The 21,535-nt window shown below is 36.1% G+C and overlaps 1 protein-coding gene across 2 annotated transcripts in view; it reads right to left on the reverse strand.

Annotated features, from left to right (window-relative positions):
- TAF4B (TATA-box binding protein associated factor 4b) overlaps positions 1-21,535 on the reverse strand; it is a 126,556-nt gene that overhangs the window by 25,506 nt on the left and 79,515 nt on the right. For both annotated transcript variants that reach the window (XM_032859723.1, XM_032859722.1), the window contains one exon: positions 17,099-17,155. In XM_032859723.1, coding sequence (XP_032715614.1) covers positions 17,099-17,155 — 57 coding nt within the window. The remainder of the gene's footprint in view (positions 1-17,098; positions 17,156-21,535) is intronic.

Here is a 21,535-nt window from a genome sequence, read left to right on the forward strand (position 1 = left end):
GCAAATTGGAGAGATATTAACCAAACCATAGTCAACTTTTCCAGATTAAAAGAAAATTACTTGAAAATAAAGACAGTTTGTGTGTGTTAAAGGGAACAGTTCTATGCTATATGATTTACAAACTACCTTGTTAAAAATTAACTCATTTAACTCTCACAACCACAATGAAAAGGATATATTAATTACTATAATAGGATATGAAAATTACACATGTATTCATCCCTTTTTTTTTATTTTTAACCAAGGAAGACATGCTCTAAGAGCTTAGGAAAACTTCATAAAGGTCACATAAATAATAAGTAGTGGAAACAGAACTCAGAGCCAAGTGTTCTTGTTACAAACCCTTTCTACATATCACACTTGCACATGGATTTATTCTATATTTATCTTCATGCCAAAAATTGAAAGTACTCATCAGCAAAGTAGGGATAAAGGGAACATATCTCAATATCAAAAAACCATATATGAGAAAGACTCACAGCTAGTATCATTCTCAATTGGGGAAAAACTGAGAGCTTTTCCTCTAGAGTCAGGAACAAGACAGGGATGTCTACTGTCACCATTGTTATGTAACATAGCACTGGAAGTCCTAGCCTCAGCAATCAAACAATAAAAAGAAATAAAATGCATCCAAATTGGCAAGAAAGAAGTAAAACTTTCACTATTCACAGATGACATGACAATCTACGTAAAAAACCCCAAAGACTCTGCCCCAAAATTGCTACAACTCACACAGGAATTCAGCAAAGTGGCAGAATACAGAATCAATGCACAGAAATCAGTTTTATTTCTATATACTGAGACAGAAGAAAGAGAAATTAAGGAGTCAATCCCATCTACAATTGCACCAAAAACTGTAAGATACCTAGGAATAAACCTAACCTAAGATGCAAAGAATCTATACTCAGAAAACACTCATGAAAGAAACTGAGGAAGACACAAATTTCATGCTCATGGATCAGAAGAGCAAATATTGTTAAAATGTCTCTGTTACCTAGAGCAATCTATACATTCAATGCAATCCCTATCCAGATACCATCAACTTTTCTCACAGAGGACAAACAATCCTAAAATTTGTATGGAACCAGGAAAGAGCCCAAATAGCCAAAGGAACATCGAAAAAGAAAATGAAAGCTGGTAGCATCACAATTCTGGATGTCAAGCTCTATTGAAAAGCTGTAATCACTAAGACAGTATGGTACTGGCACAAAAACAGACATACAGATCAATGGAACAGAATAGAGAACCCAGAAATGGGACCCACAAGCATATGGTCAGTTAACATTTAACAAAGCAGGAAACATTATCCAATGGAAAAAAGATGGTCTCTTCAACAACTGGTGTTGGGGAAACTGGACAGCCACAGGCAGAAGAATGAAAGCAAACCACTTTCTTACACCATACACAAAAATAAATTCAAAATGGATGAAAAACCTAAAGGTTCCTAAAGGAACCTAAAGGAAGCCATCGAAATTCTAGAGGAGAAAACAGGTAGCAACCTTTTTGACCTTGGCTGTAATAACTTCTTACTAGATATGCCTCTGGAAGCAAGGAAAACAAAAGCAAAAATGAGCTGGAAGGACTTCATTAAGATAAAAAAGCTTCTGCACAACGAAGGAAACAATCGATAAAACTAAAAGGTAACTGATAGAATGGGAGAAGATATTTGCAAATGACATATCTGATAAAGGGTTAGTATCTAAAATCTATAAAGAATTTAAATTCAACACCCCAAAAATAAATAATCCAGTTAAGAAATGGGCAGAAGACATGAACAGACATTTCTCCTAAGAATATACAGAGATGGCTGACGGACACATGAAAAGATGTTCAGCATAAGTCATCATCAGGGAAATACAAATCAAAACCACAAGGAAATACTACCTCGCATCTGTCAGAATGGCTAAAATTAACAACACAGGAAACAACAGATGTTGGCAAGAATGCAGAAAAAGGGGAACACTCCTACGTTGTTGGTGCGAATACAAGCTGGTACAGCCACTCTGGAAAACAGTATAGAGGTTATTTAAAAAACTTAAAAACAGAGGATTGCCTGGGTGGCTCAGTCAGTTAAACGTCTGCCTTTGGCTCAGGTCATGATCTTAAGGTCCTGGGATCAAGTCCTGCATTGGGCTCCCTGCTTAGCAGGGAGTTTTCTTCTTTCTTTCCCCCTCCCCCTTGCTCATACTTGCTCTCTCTCTTTCTCTTTCAAATAATAAAATCTCTTTTTAAAAAATGTTAAAAATAGGACTACCCTATGACCCAGCAGTTGCACTGCTATGTATTTCCTTCCCCAAAGGATACAAAAATATAGATTCAAAGGGGCACCTAGATCCCAATGTTTATAGCAGCATTATCAACAACAGGTAACCTATGGAAAGAGCCCTAATGTCCATTCATTGATGATGAATAAAAATGATATGGGAGGCGTGTGTGTGAGTGTGTATATGTGTGTGTAATGGAGTATTACTCAGCCATAAGAAAGAATGAAATCTTGCCATTTGCAGTGACATGGGTGGAGCTAGAATGTATTATGCTAAGAAAAATACATCAGTCAGAGATAGTCAAATACCATATAATTTCACTCACATGTGGAATTTAAGAAACAAAACAGATGATTATAGGGGAAGAGAAAAAAAGAGGGAAATAAACCATAAGAGACTCTTAACTAGAGAACAAACTGAGAGGTGATGGAGGGGAGGTGGATGGGGGGGGATAGGCTAAATGGGTGATGGGTATTAAGGATTTTGATTGTTTTGATGAGTACTGGGTGTTATATGTAAGTGATGAATTACTAAATTCTATACCTGAAACCAATTTTACTATATACGTTAACCTGAATTTAAACAAAAACTTGAAATTCAGAAGAAAAAAAGAGAGGGTCAGCATTTGCTCTCTTCAGGTTTTAAAATGAAAATTAAAAAACTGAATTATTTTGCTGTAGTTTTTTTATCATAATTCACCCAGAATACCCAAATCTACAAAGCATAATTATTTAATATGTGGACACTAAACTATACAGTGAGACACATGGAAGATCCCCCATTAAAAGGCAGATAAGACATTAATATTGGAAAATAAATGCATGAAACAGAGTATCATTTCATGAAGGCAGGTGAGTGTCACACAGTATTCATTAAAAAATAATAATAATAACCAAGTTGAAATGAAATATCACTACATGAATCCTTAAGCTTCTCCAGAAGAGGAAGAATGTTCAGTTACCTTCAAAATCTTATTACTATAGAGGGAAAGGAAGGAAGAACCTGGCACTGGTTGCTAGACAAATATTCAAACAAGATCAGGCTCCAAGATAGCCAACTGAAAGTAACCTGTTGAGGAACTTGACACACACACATAGACACAAAGTGAAAATATTCTTTTAAAAAGAGCACTGACAAAATTTTGAACCTATTGAAACAAGAACGGGATAAAAATAGGAAATAATTTGTGGTGAAACAGGCAGTCTCAAGGACATAAAATAAACATCACTTTCAGATTACTTTATAATATTAGAGGAAAGATTAAAAAATAAGCCTTAGGTAACTAAGTCTTTAGCAAGGAAGAAAACACAACTTAAAAAAATAAAAAAAGAAAGAAAGAAAATTCTCCACTTGTTTCACAAATTATAGAGCAGAAATTCCTGTTTTAAATTGTGGACTCACTTATATATAAACTGCTAGAAAACTTTTCAGGAGTTAGAAATCATCTTTTGTTGATGCTGGCCTTTTAATCAGAATATATAGTGTTAGAATCTGATGCTGTCACAGTCTGGAACTTCCAGATGACAAAATATAATTTTAGTTAATCTACCCTGCAGCACAAATCAAATAACAAGCTATATTTTAAAATCTTTCCCTGGAGAAAAATGGCATCTGCAAGATAGTTACAACAAATAAAAAGTTTTTAAATTGACCTCTGTCATCAATTTTCCATACCTATGTAGTAAAACAGTTTCTCCCACTCTGCAAATTATACTTTGTTTTTCTGAAATCTCACATACAATATTTTAAAATTTTGCAAAGCTTTAACAAAAATTAAAACTGAGGGGCGCCTGAGTGGCTCAGTGGGTTAAAGCCTCTGCCTTCGGCTCCGGTCGTGGTCCCAGGGTCCTGGGATCGAGCCCCATATCCGGCTCTCTGCTGAGCAGGGAGCCTGCTTCCCTTCCTCTCTCTCTGCCTTCCTCTCTGCCTGCTTGTGATCTCTGTCTGTCAAATGGATAAATAAAATCTTTAAAAAAAAAAAAAAATTAAAACTGACCATAGTTTTGGTTTGCCCTATGTTCCAACAAACTTTCATAAAAATAATGTATCTTGGTCAGTACAATAGAGAAAAACTAGGCATATTTAACCAGAAGAACATTCTAGGCATTAATGCAGATTTGGCATACACAAGTGGGGAAGATGATATGTAAGCCAGAGTTCAGTAAAGACAGCCAGGCACCAAGTTAGAGGCTTGTGGGTAGAAACAGGATTGAAAGTGACATGATTATCTACACAGAAAACCTCAAGTTAGCTATAAAAACAAAAACAAAAATCCTCCTAGGACTAATAAATGCATTTAGCAAGGTTGCAAGATGCAAGGTGAATGCACCCAATAATCATTTCTAAATACTATTAAGGTACAATTAGAAACTTAGGTATAAACCTAAAACCGACAGATATCTGTATGTGATAAATCACAAAAGGTAGATGAAAGAAATAAAACACAAATGGAAAGACATGTATGTGTTCATGGACCGCAACAAGACTCAACAGTGTAAACATTTCAATTTTCTCAAGATTTTAATAGATTTTTGAAAAACATTTTATTTATTTATTTGGCAAAGAGAGATACAGTGAGAGAGGGAACACAAACAGGGGTCGTGGGAGGGGCGCCTGGGTGGCTCTGTGGGTTAAAGCCTCTGTCTTCAGCTCAGGTCATGATTCCAGGGTCCTGGGATCGAGCCCCACGTCGGGCTCTCTGCTCAGCGGGGAGCCTGCTTCCTCCTCTCTGCCTGCCTTTCTGCCTACTTGTGATCTCTGTCTGTCAAATAAATAAATAAAATCTTTAAAAAAAAAAAACAAAAAGAACCAAAACAGGGGTAGTGGGAGAGGGAGAAGGAGGCTCCCCAGTGAGCAGGAAGCCCGATGCAGGCTCGATCCCAGGACCCTGAGATCATGACCTGAGCCAAAGGCAGATGTGTAACTGACTGAGCCACCCAGGTGCCCCAAAATTTTTGCAGATTTAATACAATTCCAATATTTTTTTTTTTAACAGATATGGACAAGCTGATTCTAAAATTTATATGGAGGGACACCTGGGTGGCTTGATTGGATAAGCAGCTCACTCCTGATCTCAGCTCTGGTCTTCATCTCACGGTTGTGAGTTCAAGCCCCATTTTGGAGTGGAGACCACTTACAAATAAATAAATAAGGGGTAACTGGGTGGCTCAGTTGTTAAGCATCTGCTTTTGGCTCAGGTCATGATCCTAGGGTCCTGGAATCAAGCCCTGCCTTGGGCTCCCCTCAGTGGGGAGCCTGCTTCTCCCTTTCCCTGTACCCCTCTACCCTGCTTATGCTCTCTCTCACTCTCTCTCAATTAAATAAATAAATAAATAAACCTGAATGAATGAATGAATGAAGTCAAATTTATATGGAAAGGCAAAGGAACCAGAAAAGCTAAATCAATTTTGAAAAAAATAGGAACAAAATTGAAAGAATTACACCATGTGATTTTAGGAATTACTTCTAGAGGGCAACAGTTATTAAAATAATGTAGTACTGATAAAGGAAGAGACACACAGAATAATGACAGAATAAAGAATCAAGAAACAAATCCACATAAATATGGCTAATTGATTTTTGACCAGGGTGGAAAACAATCGAGAAAGCATAAAGCATAGTGTTTTCAACAAATGTTGGAGCAACAGGACATCACATGTGAAAAAATAATCTTGGTATTAAACCTCACACTTTATACAAGAATTAACTCAAAATATAAGAGAAAAAAAAATCTTTGTGACTTAGGGCCTAGCAAAGAGTTAAGACGTGGCTCCCAAAGCAGGTCCATTAAAAAACAAAAAAACAAAAACCCTGACAAATTAGACTTCATATAAATTAGAAAAGTTTGGGGCGCCTGGGTGGCTCAGTGGGATAAAGCCTCTGCCTTTGGCTTGGGTCATGATCCCAGAGTCCTGGGATGGAGCCTCTCATTGGGCTCTCTGCTCAGCGGGAAGCCTGCTTCTTCCTCTCTCTCTCTGCCTGCTTCTTTGCCTACTTGTGATCTCCGTCTGTCAAATAAATAAAATCTTTTTAAAAAAATTAGAAAAGTTTGCACTATAAAAGACAGAGTTAAAAGAACAGAAACCCCACACTATTTCTCTGTCTCCAAAGTCTATATGCCGTTTCTTTTTCTTGCTTTATTGTACAGGCAATATAACACAGAGTAACAGAGATGAAAGCATACATCTTTGCCTTTTTCCTAATCTTTGGAAGAAAACATTTGGTCATTTCACCATTAAGAATACTATTAATTGTAGGTTTTAAATAGCTGTCCTTTATCAAACTGAGGAGGTCCCTTCTATTCCTTGATTCTTGAGAGTTATTCTTATTAATAATGTTGAAATATAATGTATTTCTGCATCAATTGACATGATCTTTCTTAGACTATCAATATGGTAGATTATATTCACTCATTTTTGAATATTACTAATCCAGCTTTGCAATCCTGAGGTAAACTCTACTTGGTCATGATATATTGTTTTTATATATTATTAGATTTGATTTACTACTATTTTTTGAACATGTTTACATCTATGTTCATGAAGGATATGGAAATGTAGTTTTCCTATTTTGTAATGTTTTTCTGGTTTGTTATTAGGGTAATGCTGGTCTCATAAAATGAACTGGAAGAATTTTTAACTCTTTTGTGTTCTGACAAATTGTGTAGATGTGGTATTAATTCATCTGTAAATGTTTGGGAGAATTCACTAAGTAAAATCATCTGTGCCTGGAGAGTTCTTTAGTGAAAAGTTTTAACTATAAATTCAATTAATTTAATAATCATAGAACTACTGCAGTTAGCTACTTCACTTGGCTAAATTTTGATAGCTTGTGCTTTTCAAGAAACTGGTTCTTTTTTTTTTTTTTTTTAAGATTTTATTTATTTATTTGACAGAGAGGGATAGTGAGAGAGGGAACACAAGCAGGGGAGTGGGAGAGAGAAGCAGGCTTCCCGCTGAGCAGGAAGCCCAATGTGGGGCTTGATCCCAGGGTCCTGGGATCATGACCTGAGCCAAAGGCAGACACTTAACAACTGAGCCACCCATGAAACTGGTTATTTCATCTAAGTTGTCAAACTACTTGCATAGTTGTTCATTGTATTCACTTATCCTTTTGACATCTGTAGGGTCTGCAGTGATTTTCCATCTTCTTTCCTGATATTGGTGACTTATATCTTCTTTTTTTCTTTGTCAGTCTTACTAGAAATTTATCGGTTTTGTTGATCAAAGAACCAGCTTTTGGTTTTATTGATTTTCTCTATTTTTTTCTTCTGCTGGTTGAAGTCATTGATTTTTGCTTTTATTTTTATTATTTCTTTTCTTCTGCTGGATTGGGTTGTATATTGCTCTTCTTTAACCAGTTTAAGGTAAAAGTTAAGATTATTGATTTGAGATCTTTCTTCTCTAACATATGCATTTTTTTCTATCATTTTACTTTAACCTATCTACATCATTACATTTGAAGTGTTTCTTGTAGAGAGATAGAGGTTAGTCAGAGTTTTCAAATCCATTCTAACAATCTCTCTCTTTTAATTGGTATATTTTGACCATTTACACTTAATATAATGACTCAGCCATGTTTTGATTTAGGTCTACCATTTTATTATTTGTTTTCTGTTTGTTCCATTTTTCATTTTTTTCCCCTTTCCCTACTTCTTTTGCATTATTCAAACATTTTAAATGTTTCAATTTATCTTTTTTTTTTTTTACTATATCTCTAGTTTTTTAAATTTTATTTTAGTGGTGGCTCTACAGATTACAATACACTTACTTAATTTTCAGTCTACTCAGAATCAATGTTTTACCATGTCAAGTGGCATATAGACACCTTATGATGTCCTCTTACTCTATACTTTGTTACAGTTGCTTTACACACACACACACACACACACACACACACACAGAAAATCCCTGAAAATGTAATAATTTTTGCTTTCAATATTTTAAAAAGCTCAAAAGCAGAAAATGAGTCTATTATACCATTTCTGTTGCTCTTTCTTCATTCCTGATGTTCAAAGTTACCCTTTGGTTATCATTTCATTTCATTCTGAAGAACTTCAACCTGCTTAAACAATTCTTTTAGAGCAGGTCTGCTGGCAACAGATTCTATTCTTGTTCCTTCATCTGACAATGTCTTTATTTCACTTTCCTTCCTACAGGGTATTTTCATAGGATATAGCATTCTGGGTTGGTTGACAGTTCTTTTCTTACTGCACTTTAAAAATATGTTGCTACTTTCTTTTTGGTCTCCATGGTTTCTGATAAGAAATGTACTATCATTTTAATTGCTGTTCCCTTATTGGAAAAGTGTACATTTCTCTGGCTAGTTTCAAGAATTTTTTCCTCTATCTTTTGTTTTCTAAGACGAGATGTGACCGAACCGGAGTTTTTCTGTGATTATCCTGTTTGGGAGTTCACTGAGCTTCTAGAATCTTTAGGTTTGTCCCTCTCTAAATTTGGAGGGTTGTTAGCCATTATTTTTTCAAATAAATTTTTAGCATTTTACGCTTTCTCTTCTGAGAACTTCAGTAACATTAATGCCAGACCTTTGGTCATTGTCCCACAGGTCTCTGAGGCTCTGTTTTTCTGATTTTTGTTTTTGATCCATTCCCCCTCTGTTAGTTTAGATTAGATCCTATTCAACCATCTTCAAGTTCATTGACTCTTTCCTCTTTCACCTCTTTTTTGTATCTAGCCCATCCAACAAGTGTTTTATTTTGATTACTGTGATCTTCAGTTCTAAAATTTACATTTTAGAATTTTATGGCTGGGTTTTCAAGCCAAATAATTTTAAAAGGTAGCCTAAATATTTTAAATATTATGTTATAAAACTCTGGGTCTTCTTTAAATCTTTTGGAGTATGATATTTTTGTTTTAGCATGCAAAACAGGCCACCAGATTTAGGCCACAAATTCCAGTGTGTCTTCTGTGGGCTTAGGCTCCAACATCAGTTCAGTTTTCAAAAAATCTGTTGTGCTCTTTGAATCTGTCCCAAATATGTACTACTCAGTGGTCAGTCTAGGACCTAGCAGGGCTTTGTTTGTTCCATTCTTAAAGCCGTTATGTATGCTGACTAGAATCAGATTCACATATGACAAATGTGTAGCTCAAGAGCAAGCCCAGAAGTTTAAAATATAATACATGGTTGCTTTCCTGAGCTCTCCCTATTCTACAATCTTCCCAGTAATTTTTTATTCCCCACACTCCTCTTTTTGTCCTCTGGCCAGAAAGCTGGGACTTAAGTTACTCTGCTTTGCCACACATTTCTGTGACTGTATCCAGGTCTACAGTAAGCAGAAAGAATAGGAGTGGGGAGGTGAAAGAGCAATGGCAACCACACTGCTGGTTTAGTGGTATTTTGGATTCTCATCTTCTTCCCCAATTTATTTACTATTTACTTTTCAAAGTGTTCAAATAGCTTCTCTGTGCATTCCGTTCAGATTTTATAGCTGTATTCAGTGGGAGAGACAGTGTGGAGTGTTTTTACTCCATCAACTGGAAACTTTAAAAGCTAGTTTAACCAGAATTCTGACAATAGGTTTCAGTTAAGCTATATTCCTCCTACATTTTGTTTCATAAACTTAAGCCTGCTTGTTCACTTACACCAGCAGCACACACTTTGGTCCAAAAAGACCTAACAGGCTTGGCAGGTTCTCTTTTAAGAGTATCCTCACTCCTTCCTTATGGCTAATGAAAAAGGCAGAAACCTTCATTTCCCTTATCACAGTCTCTCTGATATCAAGCAGAGGTTCCCTAAAACTCAAGTCAGTGTCTTAGAGAGCAATAGAGCAATAATAGTTGAAGGTTATTTTATTCCTGATGTTTAGTACTTGTCTCTGTTCATTTTTAAGTATAGCTATGGTAATAGCTTTAATCAAGTCCAAAACACCTTAACAGATTACCTTAAACATCATACAACCTCTCAGAGTAAAGTTCAACAGAGGTACTTCTTGATGCTAAGTACATAATTTTGAAGGACAAAAGATAAGGAAAAGTAAAATTAATGAAAACAGAATCCAAAACGTTAGGCAGGATTACAGGAGCTGAAGAATGAATAAATCAAGTATTCTACAGCCAAGTCCCTCCACAAATACAGGGACATATTAACAGAAAGAACTAAATTATTTAGATAATTAGGATACTGATACTATGGAAAATTCAAAAATGTGTTTCTTTTTTGTGCTTAAGGAAGGCAAGGCATTAAAAAAAAAAAAATGCAGGAACTACAAGTACAAAAGGCAACAGCCTAGCTGTCCTTTATAACAAATGATCCAAAAATAAGTGACAGAAGTGCTGTCATCTTCAGTCTGATCTTGCTATGAGCTTTTGGAAAAGTGATAGTAAGGTATAAAGCAAAGGGGAAGTTGGGAGGTAAGTTAATGTCTCCCAAAGCTTATGTGTGCTGTCCAGCAACACCTATATTAGTAGCAATGAAAATAGTTAATGCTATAGTAATATTTGAAAGAATTTAAAAAAAAATAAGAGAAATAAAGTACATTACCTGGTTTTGAGTTCAGCAAAGAATTAAGAATAATGTCCTATTTAGAATTCACAATTAATGTTAAGTGTATATAAAAATAACAATAAAACTTTACCACCAAACAAAAAACGTTTTTTAAATAGTAAAAATTTAAACAAAATTTTAGATATGCTTTGTAAAGAGTAATTAACCAAACTCTAAAATTCTCAAAAATGCTTATAATCACTTCTAAATTACTGCAAGTTACCGGGGGGAAAACAAGGTTAATTCCTAAAATATTATACCACAAAAGAAGTAAACAATATCATACTAAATAGTATTACTGGGTAAATCCTAGACCAAAGGAACCAACAAAGCAAGTTACAAAAAAATAACTACCTCCACCTCATCTAAAATTCAGGAATACCACAAAAAAAACACAGGATCCCTTTCAAACTTTCAAAGAAAATTAATAGGCAGGCATTCCACCAAACCTAACAATACATGGTCTGATTATTGTTTTTCTCCCAATAACTAATACTAGTTCTTATGATGTCAAGACACTGTCCAGAACACCTGAAATACTTGGAATCGAGAATGTAGAGTCCAATGCCTTGCTAGTCAGCCCTTCTAATCCATCCCTTTCAGGAAAATAGCACGTTCCACATAATCTCAATTAGATACTTTCTTCTTTGACTTAAACATTACAATTGATTTACGTACTGTTTAATACAAATGCAATTTGTATTAGATTACAGAACTTCCTTCCCCCTACATCTTCCCCTTACATTTTTTTTCTTTTCAACCTTCTTTCCAGTCTTCCTGAAATAAAACACACACACACACACACACACACACACACACACCCCTAACATGTTCCTGGATCAATCTCAAGCTTACTTATAATTAAGAGTAAGATGGCATCTATCTTAAATGTTTCTATAGCTTATGTTCTTAAGCTACTACTTTTTCCTTTTATACCTGACCTTTCCCTAAATTATGATAGCTCTGTAACATAAGCAGAACATGGACTGTTACATTCATACAGTTGTTCCTTGAACAACATGGGTTTGAATTGTGTGGGTCCACTTATAGGTAACTTTTGTCAATACAGTGTACTACTGTAAATCTATTTTTTCTTCCTTACGATTTTCTTAACTTTTTCTTTTCTCTAGCTTACTTTAGTGTGAAAATACAGTACATAATATACAGAATATACAACTATGTTTTAATCAACTATTTATGTTACCAGTAAGGTTTCCCATCAAGAGGATTGTGAGTAGATTCATTTGGGGAAAGTCCAAAGTTGTGTGTGGGGCACCTGGGTGGCTCAGTCGGTTAAGTGTTTGACTTTGCTCAGGTCATGATCTCAGGGTTCTGGGATTGAACCCCACATTGGGCTCCTGCTGAATGAGCTCTGCTTGTCCCTCTGCCCCTCCCCCTGCTCATGTGCACTCTCTTTCTCAAATAAATAAAATCTTTTTAAAAAAAATCTTAAAACCTTAAAAAAAAATCTTTAAAAAAGTTTTATGTGGATTTTTGACTGCACAGGGGGATCAGTGACCCTAACCCATGCGTTGTTCAAGGACTGACTGTAGAAGGAAATGGGAGTAAGACTGAAGGAGTAAAGTAACTTTCCCAAAGTGAGATGCAGACAATTGCAGGTTAGATCTAAAACAGAAGACTCCTGACTTCTAGTCCGGCGCTATTTCATTTATAATACGTGCCTCTTCTACCAAAAGGACAGAACTTCTCTCAAGCTATACAAATCCAATACTTCAAAATTAATGCATGTAACCTCCTGATGAAGCTCTAAACAAAATATTATCTTTCCTGTGCAAGGTATACCAATCAAGAGATACAACCAATAAATGTCTCCTGTGAAAAGTATCCACTGAATAAACGAGTGTAGCTTCTCTGTCTCCAAGAGAGAACTTATTGAATGGTAATAGGGCTATGCCAGCTCAAGATGCCAACTCTCAGATTCTCAAACCACAGTATTTTGTTTGACTTTTTATGACCATTTAGTCAAAAGGAAAAAAAAAAGTGATGGATTTTAAAGGTCCTCTTCCTTCCCCTCCTAGACCAATGGTTTCAAGTATGATCTCCAGAAGAGCAGCAGCAATAACAAATCACCTGGATACCTGTTAAAAATGCAAACTCTCAGTCCTCACCAAGACCTACAGTATCATAAACTCTAGGGATGGGGCCCAGCAGTCTGTGTTTTAACAGACCCTCCAGAAAATTCTCATGTATACCAGAGTTTGAAAACCATGATCCTGGACTGTCAGTGCTTTGAAATATTTGTGTCTGTTTCTCTATGTACACAAGCTTTCCACAATTCGTCATTTTAAGAATGCCTTCTCCGTACTAAATTAATTGAACTGCTAGAATATATTTTTAATGACAAGTTTCACTTCATCCTGTCCAATGTTCCATGAGTTTTGGCTCATGCAGAACAAGCATAAAACCTTAAATACAAACTGCTTTAATTTAATAGTTAGCCTCCCATTTCATTGACTCCATACCTATACAAATTCCATTTAATAATCTTGTCTTTCTCATAATGAAATATTTTCTCATTAGTAACAAGCCTTATGATACAGTATTTTATTTCTCATACAATAATACTTTGTATGTGGAGAATTATACTACTTTTTATGTCCTATGTTTTCTATAAGCAAAAATCCTAAATACTTGAGGGTACAAGTTTTCTAATCTGTCATGCATTTTAATCATTTAATACTTATTCTTTTGCCCAGTTTCTGCAGGTTGCACTGCGGAGCTAATGTGCCAGAAGGTACAGGTCCTGCATTTCTTTTTCTTTCTTCTATTGTCTGATAACAAATATAAGTGGGAATGCTAGGAATTGTTAAAAGGAAGTAAATGAATTCTTTGTCTCACTCTGCACAGATGTGCTGAATTCACATTTCCCAAAGGAGAAAGAAGATATTCAAAAGGAAATAAGGGTCACAGTATATATAACAAATGTTTAAGGAATCAGGATATATAAACTACAAGGTCAGGTCGCTTGCTCCTCAGAATTCTGGATGATGTGGTAAGAAAGGAAAATGTTGAAGGCTAGATGATAATCTAGGACACACGGTACATATTTCGACAAGTCTACAGCTGCATTAAACAAAGATGTGCCTACTTGTTTGAAGTTAGAATTTGGCAATTAGTAATCTATTTAAAACCTTTCAATAATAGGTGGTAAAAATGAAAGAAAGCCAGTACTTACATTTTAGGAAAAGTATCTAGGAAAATTTTTAAAAATAAGAATTTAAAGATATCAATATTTAAAACATAAAGTTAACAACAGAGAGAAAATGCTTAAATATTGTGGGTTTTTTTTTTCCCCCAGGCAAAAACAGAAAAAGGGGCAGGGGGAACAGCCCCAAAGTTGAAACTAAAATGTATGAATTATAGAGATATCTATAGACATTTTAGCCAGATAGCAATAAGGTTTTCAAACAGACAGATAACCTGTCAGGTCAATAAGAACAGTATGCAGCAGGAGCCACTTCAATGGACTGAGACTAGACTGGAGGCAAATCCCACAGGCAGCCTATTTTTTTAAGTGCCAAATAAGAATGACAAAATTGTAAGAAGTATATAGGAAGGATGAAAATAAATTATTAGACACCTTTATAAAAACCTGCTTGATTTAACACAGTATGTCATTATACCCAGAATGCAAAGAAGAAATGAAGAGATTCTAAAATCGTATTAGAGAGAAGAAAATGCACAGGAGAAATGATCAAAATCAAAACTCAAGTCACTAACAACTGAAACCACCATGGATTATAAAATTATGTATTGGGGGTTCGAGTTATGATTTAATATTTATATGACAAACATCATTGTTAAAACATTTCCCAAATCAATAAAGCCTACGACTTCTCTACAGTTCCTCGGAGTTCTGCACTTATTTAAGATACTGTCTTTACTCTATTTCCTATGACCAGCTTGGTAGGTACATAGTCACCTGGAAAAGGAAAGCAAGCCAATTTCAAATCGAGCAACTGAAAGGAATCTGTGCTAATTTTCACAACTAACAAAGAAAACTTCCCAGAGAGCCAAATACCAAAAAATCACTAACAAAAGCTTTATAGTTTATACCAGTGTGGTAACAATTAGCATATCCCAAATGATAAACTTACAAATTACCATACAAGAGAACAGTTCAAGTCTATATTAAGATAAGGTCATTGATTTTTCCCACCAGACAAAAAAATCATATCCCTGTATGTTTGATTCTAAATTAGAGCCCCTTAGAATATTAAAGTTATTAAAAGCTCTAGGGGACAGAGGAATGATACAAATGACAATATTGTAGTTTCATCAAACATTTGCAACTAATACACAGTGGCTCTATTCTTGGAATGAAGCCAGTGTATTTGATTTTTTTTTAACAGAAAGATTTAGGATAGTAACCAACTAGCAAACTTTTAAAATATTTTAGAAAGAAATTACACAGTCCTTTGAATCTTGCTAGGAAAAAGAAATAAATGGAGGTGCAACAAGGGGGAAAAACCAAGTTTGCTACCATCTGCTCTCATTGAGGTATTATTTTTTCCACATTTACTTTTACAATTTTCTTTGAAAAATACTGTCCACCTATTCATCCCTTAGAGAATAATTGAGCACAATATTAAAGAAAACAAACAAACCATCCTATACAAACCTCAAGGAAATATTAGTTGGTCCAGATGTTTATGAAGAATTATGAAAGAGAAACAGATGGGATAAAATTTTTAAAGATAAAAGAGCAGGTTTTCTGATATATCTTTTCCCAAAAGTGGGTAGAATTAGAAGATAAGCATCTAATCAGTCCTTAATTAAAACAAAGAGGAATGCCCGTGATTCAGAGCAATAATAGGTTGCCCATTCCCAAATAACCTATGAAACCAGGCTTGCTTAAAGAGGGTAATTGGTAAGGTTCTCATACTAATTTTTTAGATAATATCTTTAGATACATTTTCCATTGAAAAAGAAATGAGTATGAGAAGTGTTCTGTTGTTGAAATGAAATGTTTCTGGCTTCAATTCTTTCTAATGTTCTCCCTTTCCAGTTCTCTTCATCTCAATCCAGAAACCTCTCCATGCAGAGTTCATGCATTTTCCTTCTCTATTTTAGTGAAAACATACCACATTGATTGTAAGAATCTTACTAGATTTCCATTTGTTTTGCCTCAGCTCCTACATTAATCCAAACAATAAGGGCCTTTAAAACATTCATAAATAACCTGCTGCTGCTGGCACCTAGGAGCCGAGTGCTGCAGTGTTAAGCAACAACAAATTTCATAGTTCAGGAGGCACAGTTAAGGAAAAAGGTTGCTCAGGAAATCACTCTTATTTAGCACAAAGATCCTTAAAAATTGCATGAAATCAGTCAAGTAACTATAGAAACCAATTTCTTGAGCTCCATATCACACGTCTCACACCTCAATTGTCTTTATTATCGTCTGCTGTCAGATCCTTAATCAGAAATGTGAACAGGCTTGATGATTTATTCAGCAGGGAAAAGAATCTGTAGGTCAAGTGAAAAATTTCACACACACACCCAAACACACATCACATCTTCAACCTTAGGTACTTTCATTTCCTTCTGTTCTCAGCAGCTCTGGGGGCAACTCCAGTGAGATCCAATATTAAGGCTCAATTAAAATAAGCTCCAATTAGTGGAGCTTTTTTCTCTGGGGCTAGAAAAGTCAGGAAATGGATATTGGGAAATGTAAAAAGTCAGCTACTGAGAGGAGGCTGCAGACATAAATGAACTTATTTGTTGATTTCTACAGTTGCTATGCAGAGGCCTCTGGGAGTAAAAGCTTAACCAGTCTAAGCTATAAACTAAAACCCCTGCAGCTAAACATGAACTGTGTGAAACAAGGGCTCCATTCCAGAACAGAAAACTGCTGGGCCCAGAAAATTAAAAGCCAGAGGCGTTTTCCATTTAAAACTAAATCCCAGTACCACCTCCCAGCCAAAGAATTATAAGCAGTATCAGATTTACAAAACGAACAATTACCCTGGAAAAATGTAGCCTATTGTACAGTCCCAGATGCTAAATCTCAGAAGTTTCTTTTCTTTCTTTTTTTTTTTAATCCCACATTATATTCCTCCAAGTACACTGCTGTAGTTTACAAAGAGCCATTTCTAGACAGGCCTAAGCTTTGAAAATAAATTTTAAAAAGAGAGCACATAACTCATTGACCTCATTTGAAGTACTGCCCTTGCCTTCAGCAGTTCCTGTCCTTCCCCAAGGCTTCTGCAAATGGTATGCAACAGCAAAATAAACCCTGACCTAATTGCCAGGAGAGAGCTGCCAACCTTCCCTCCAACACAAAGACAAGCATGGTAACTTGAAAGTCCTACCTCTTTGGCTTTCTGCTTTAATCTCAGCTGCTCTGGATCTTCTTTGTTGGAACGACTCTATCAAAGGAAAAGAAAATTTTAATAGAAATTACTAGCATCTAAACACCATAGTTGTCGTTAAATATTTAATAAATGACAATTTTCTCTTGTGATTGAAAACCTTAGCTCCAGGGGAAAATGCCTCAATCCAGTCTGGTGCACTCCCTCCTTTACGCCCCCTCCCTCTCATCATCTGGGCCTGCTGTTGCAGTTCTAGCCTGGAGGAAGCTTATACTGAAAATGATGCTAACAATGTCAGTCAGGTCCAGTTGAGGCATGACGTTGTTCTTGTTAGAACACTAAAAACTAAAAAAAAAACGGATGGTACAGATGAAGGAAAAGAAAAGAAGGATAATTGCTGGCTCAAAGAAAGAAAGCAATCAACACTGGCTAATCTTCAGATAAAGCCATTTTGGAAAAACATGGTATTTCAAGGACTATTAAAATCAAGAACCTCACAGAGTGATGTATGAAATTGTTGAAAAACTATATTGTATACCTGAAACTACTATTAACACCGTATGTTAACCAGAATTAAAATAAAAATAAAAAAAATCAGGAGCCTGACTTTGAACCAAATCAATCTCTTTAAAAGTATAATTTTTAAAAACTAAGTAGGAAATACATCCCAATGTTTTCATTAGAGTATCTCATCATCTTTGGGTCCTCCATTGCATTTAATTGAATGCTGTGCACAAGTAAAAGTCCAATAACTGTTTATTCAATATTGTTTTCCATACTGATTCAGTTCAACATTCAAAAATGAACAATCTTACAGGACTGCTATAAGGAGAGAGCTATTTTCTATATGCAATGCTATAACGAAACAAGTGGTAAGAAACTTCATTTCTGACACTATGAACTTTTGTCCATTAAAAAATAATCCTCAGAAGTATTCTTTTTTCTCATTCTAGCACAAAGTTATCTAACTCCTTATAAATCTGAATATTTGTTCTATAAAAGGCAACATCAGCTAAATACAGCTAGTAAAATAAAAGCTAAAAGTATTTTATTATTAAGTTTACTTGATTTTTTTTTAAAGATTTTATTTATTTATTTGACAGGCAGAGAGGCAGGCAGAGAGAGAGGAGGAAGCAGGCTCCCTGCTGAGCAGAGAGCCTGATGTGGGACCCTGGGATCACAACCTGAGCCGAAGGTAGAGGCTTTAACCCACTGAGCCACCCAGGCGCCCCTACTTGATTTTTTTTTTTAAGATTTTATTTATTTATTTGACACAGAGAGAGAGAGAGATCACAAGTAGGCAGAGAGGCAGGCAGAGAGAGAAGAGGAAGCAGGCTCCCTGCCAAGCACAGAGCCCGATGTGGGGCTCGATCCCAGGATCCTAGGATCACGACCTGTGCCAAAGGCAGAGGTTTTAACCCCCTGAGCCACCCAGGTGCCCTACTTACGTTCTACTGATGTATCAGTGATTTTGTTAAAGGGAAGTACAAGAAAAACCATTTAGATTTAAGAGTGCCTTGTAATTTTTTTACAATTCTATTTATTTGAGAGAGAGAGAGAACAAATGAGGGTGGGAAGGAGTGGGAGAGGTACAAGCAGACTCCCCACTGAGCAGGGATCATAACATAGGGCTCAATCTCAGGACCCTGGGATCATGACCTATGCCAAAGGCAGCCACTTAACCAACTGAGCTACCCAGGTGCCCCAAGAGTGCCTTGTAATTTTAAACACATGAAGTGTTTACCTACATAAGGCTACCAAAAGCTAGTAACTTTTTTCTTCATTTTTTCCCCTATCTACTAAAACAACTTAACCCAAACTAAGATAAACTCCTTTATTATTCCACCTATAATATCAGGAGACAATAAGCATACATATATATGTACTTATTTTAAGAAGGTGTATGTATGGATACGTATGTATACATATGTATATATGTACATATATTTCTGAGTGTATGATTTTTGCCCCACTATGAAATGGACACATTTGAATATCTTTATTACTTAACCAATATTTATTGATTATTCATACATGAATAATCAATATTGATTTATATCAATGATTGATATAAGTCATAATTTATATCAATGATTTATATAATGATTGAATATCTTTATTACTTAACCAATATTTATTGATTATTCATAGATAAATTCTACACTGTGTGCCTCTGAGTCTGGAAATACAGTAAAGAAATAGTAAGACAAAGTTTCTGCTTTTGAGTGACTTACATTTTAAGAAAAGAAAATAATAAAACAAAAAATTTTATAAAAATTAAATAGTTATGATATATAAAACATTTATGATGGGGAAAAATAAAAAACAATTACTGATAGTGATAAGTGCTATAAAGACAATTGGACATTGTGATAGAGAGAAGGAGTGTGTGTGTGGGGGTTACTACTTTAGCGAGGACAGGAGGAGAGAAGATATCTAGGAAGTGACATTCAAGTAGAGCTCTGAATGACAAGAAGGAGGCACTCATGCAAAATTCTGGGGGAAGAATACTCGAGTAACCTAAAGGCACAGTCATTGCAAAAGCCTTAAAATGGGAACAAGCTTGGTGAAACTGAGCAAAGGAGGAAGGCCCGTGTGGCTAGACCATGGAGAAAAGTTGTAAGACGTAAGGTTAGAGACCATGTAGGCCAAGATACAGAGCTGAGTTTTAATTCTAGTTATAATTTGTTTTAAAAAGCCACTAAAGGGCTTGGAGAACAGGAGTGAGATGCACTGCTCTGACACTTTAGAAAGATCACTCTGGCTGCTATGTAGCGAATGTAGCACTAAAGGGATCTGATATCAGAGGTACAGGCTTACAGCACAACTCAGGAGACTGCTCTAAAACAACTATGGTTTTAGGAAAAGAGAAGGGAAACTTGGACTAATGTCATAGCAGGTAAGATTAGGTTGAAATATATTTTGGAGGCAGGGCCAAATGGATTTATTGATAGACTGGATGTAGGGTATGAAGTAAAGAGGAGAATCGAAGATGATTTCCTAGGATTCTTGCCTAGTGCTCACTTCAGCAGCACAGATACTAGGATTCTTGCATAAGCAACTGGAAAGATGAGAATGCCAACTTTCTAAGTAAAGAGCAAAGCAGGTGTAAGACGTAGGACCTTAACTTTCAGGTTGAGACGCCTAATTAGCAGTCTGTGATGCACACCTGGCACCCTCAAAGAAGGTCAGTGTGACTGGAACAGAGCTAGTAAAGAAGGGAGGGATATGACAGGTAGACAATAACCTTTTAAAATCTGGTAGGGGGCCCGTCTGGGTGGCGGAGCGGGTTGGGCCTCTGCCTTCGGCTTGGGTCATGGTCTCGGGGTACTGGGATCGAGCCCCGCATCGGGCTCTCTGCTTGGCGGGCAGCCTGCTTCCCCCCCACCCCTCTGTCTACTTGTGATCCCTCTCTCTATCAAATGGATAAATAAAATCTTAAAAAAAAAATCTGGTAGGAAGTTTGGATTTTAAGTGCAAGAGGATGTCACTGAAGGTTTTCAAGTAACAGAGACACTCATGATTTGTTATGAAAACATTATTCTGACAAGAGTATGAAAAATGGATTGTACAAGGAGAAGGAGATCAGTTAAGAGACATGGTAAAAGTCCACTGAAAGAGGATTTAGACCAAAGTGGTGACAATGGTGATGAAGAGAAGATGATGAATACATTTGGGAAACATAACAGGAAGTGAACTGCATGTAAAGAGAAGACTCCTAGGTTTTCTGGCTTGAACATCTGGGCAAATAGTGTCATTTACTAAGTTAGGAAAACCTATTAAGAGTAAAACATATTTTGTGGGTGGATGAAAATCAGGAATTGTTTTGGACACATGATAACTGAGATTCCTATTGGCAAACCACATGGAGACTTCAAGTAGGCAGTTAACTATGACTCCAGAGTTCCACAAGGTAGACAGACTTGGAAATACAAAATTTAAGAGGGAGACAGAGAAGAAGCCCTAGGACTGAACCCGGACACTCCAATATTTAGAAGTCTGGTAAAGGAAGAAAAACCATGAGAGAGTAAGAGTACAATATATCCAATAATAACTAAACAAGTATTTAATAGTTTATGATCTTGTTTACAGCTTAGTAATTGGAAATAAAATACCAATAAACCACCTCATTACATTTGCTGTGTGCTTGTTTATTATACTTGACAGCTCAAGCTAAGAGCATCTTCCTATCCCAGCTGTCCCTGCCAGTACAAGAGGGGTCAGGATGGGGACTGAGACTGTGGGCCAGTGAGAAGCAGCACAGTGACAAGGGTGTGGTGCACCACATCCTTGTTGGGGGTTGGGGCACATGAAGTTATAGACCAGTGGCCAAGAATGAGGGTGATGAAGGGCTGGAAAGACTGACCAAGGCATGGGCCAGTGGGCATGGCTTCCAATTACATAGGCAATGAAATGAGGGCAGGAGAAACAGTGGTA

The sequence above is a fragment of the Lontra canadensis genome, unplaced genomic scaffold, assembly GCF_010015895.1.
Source record: "Lontra canadensis isolate GAN:19392208 unplaced genomic scaffold, GSC_riverotter_1.0 scaffold17, whole genome shotgun sequence".
NCBI lineage: Eukaryota > Metazoa > Chordata > Mammalia > Carnivora > Mustelidae > Lontra > Lontra canadensis.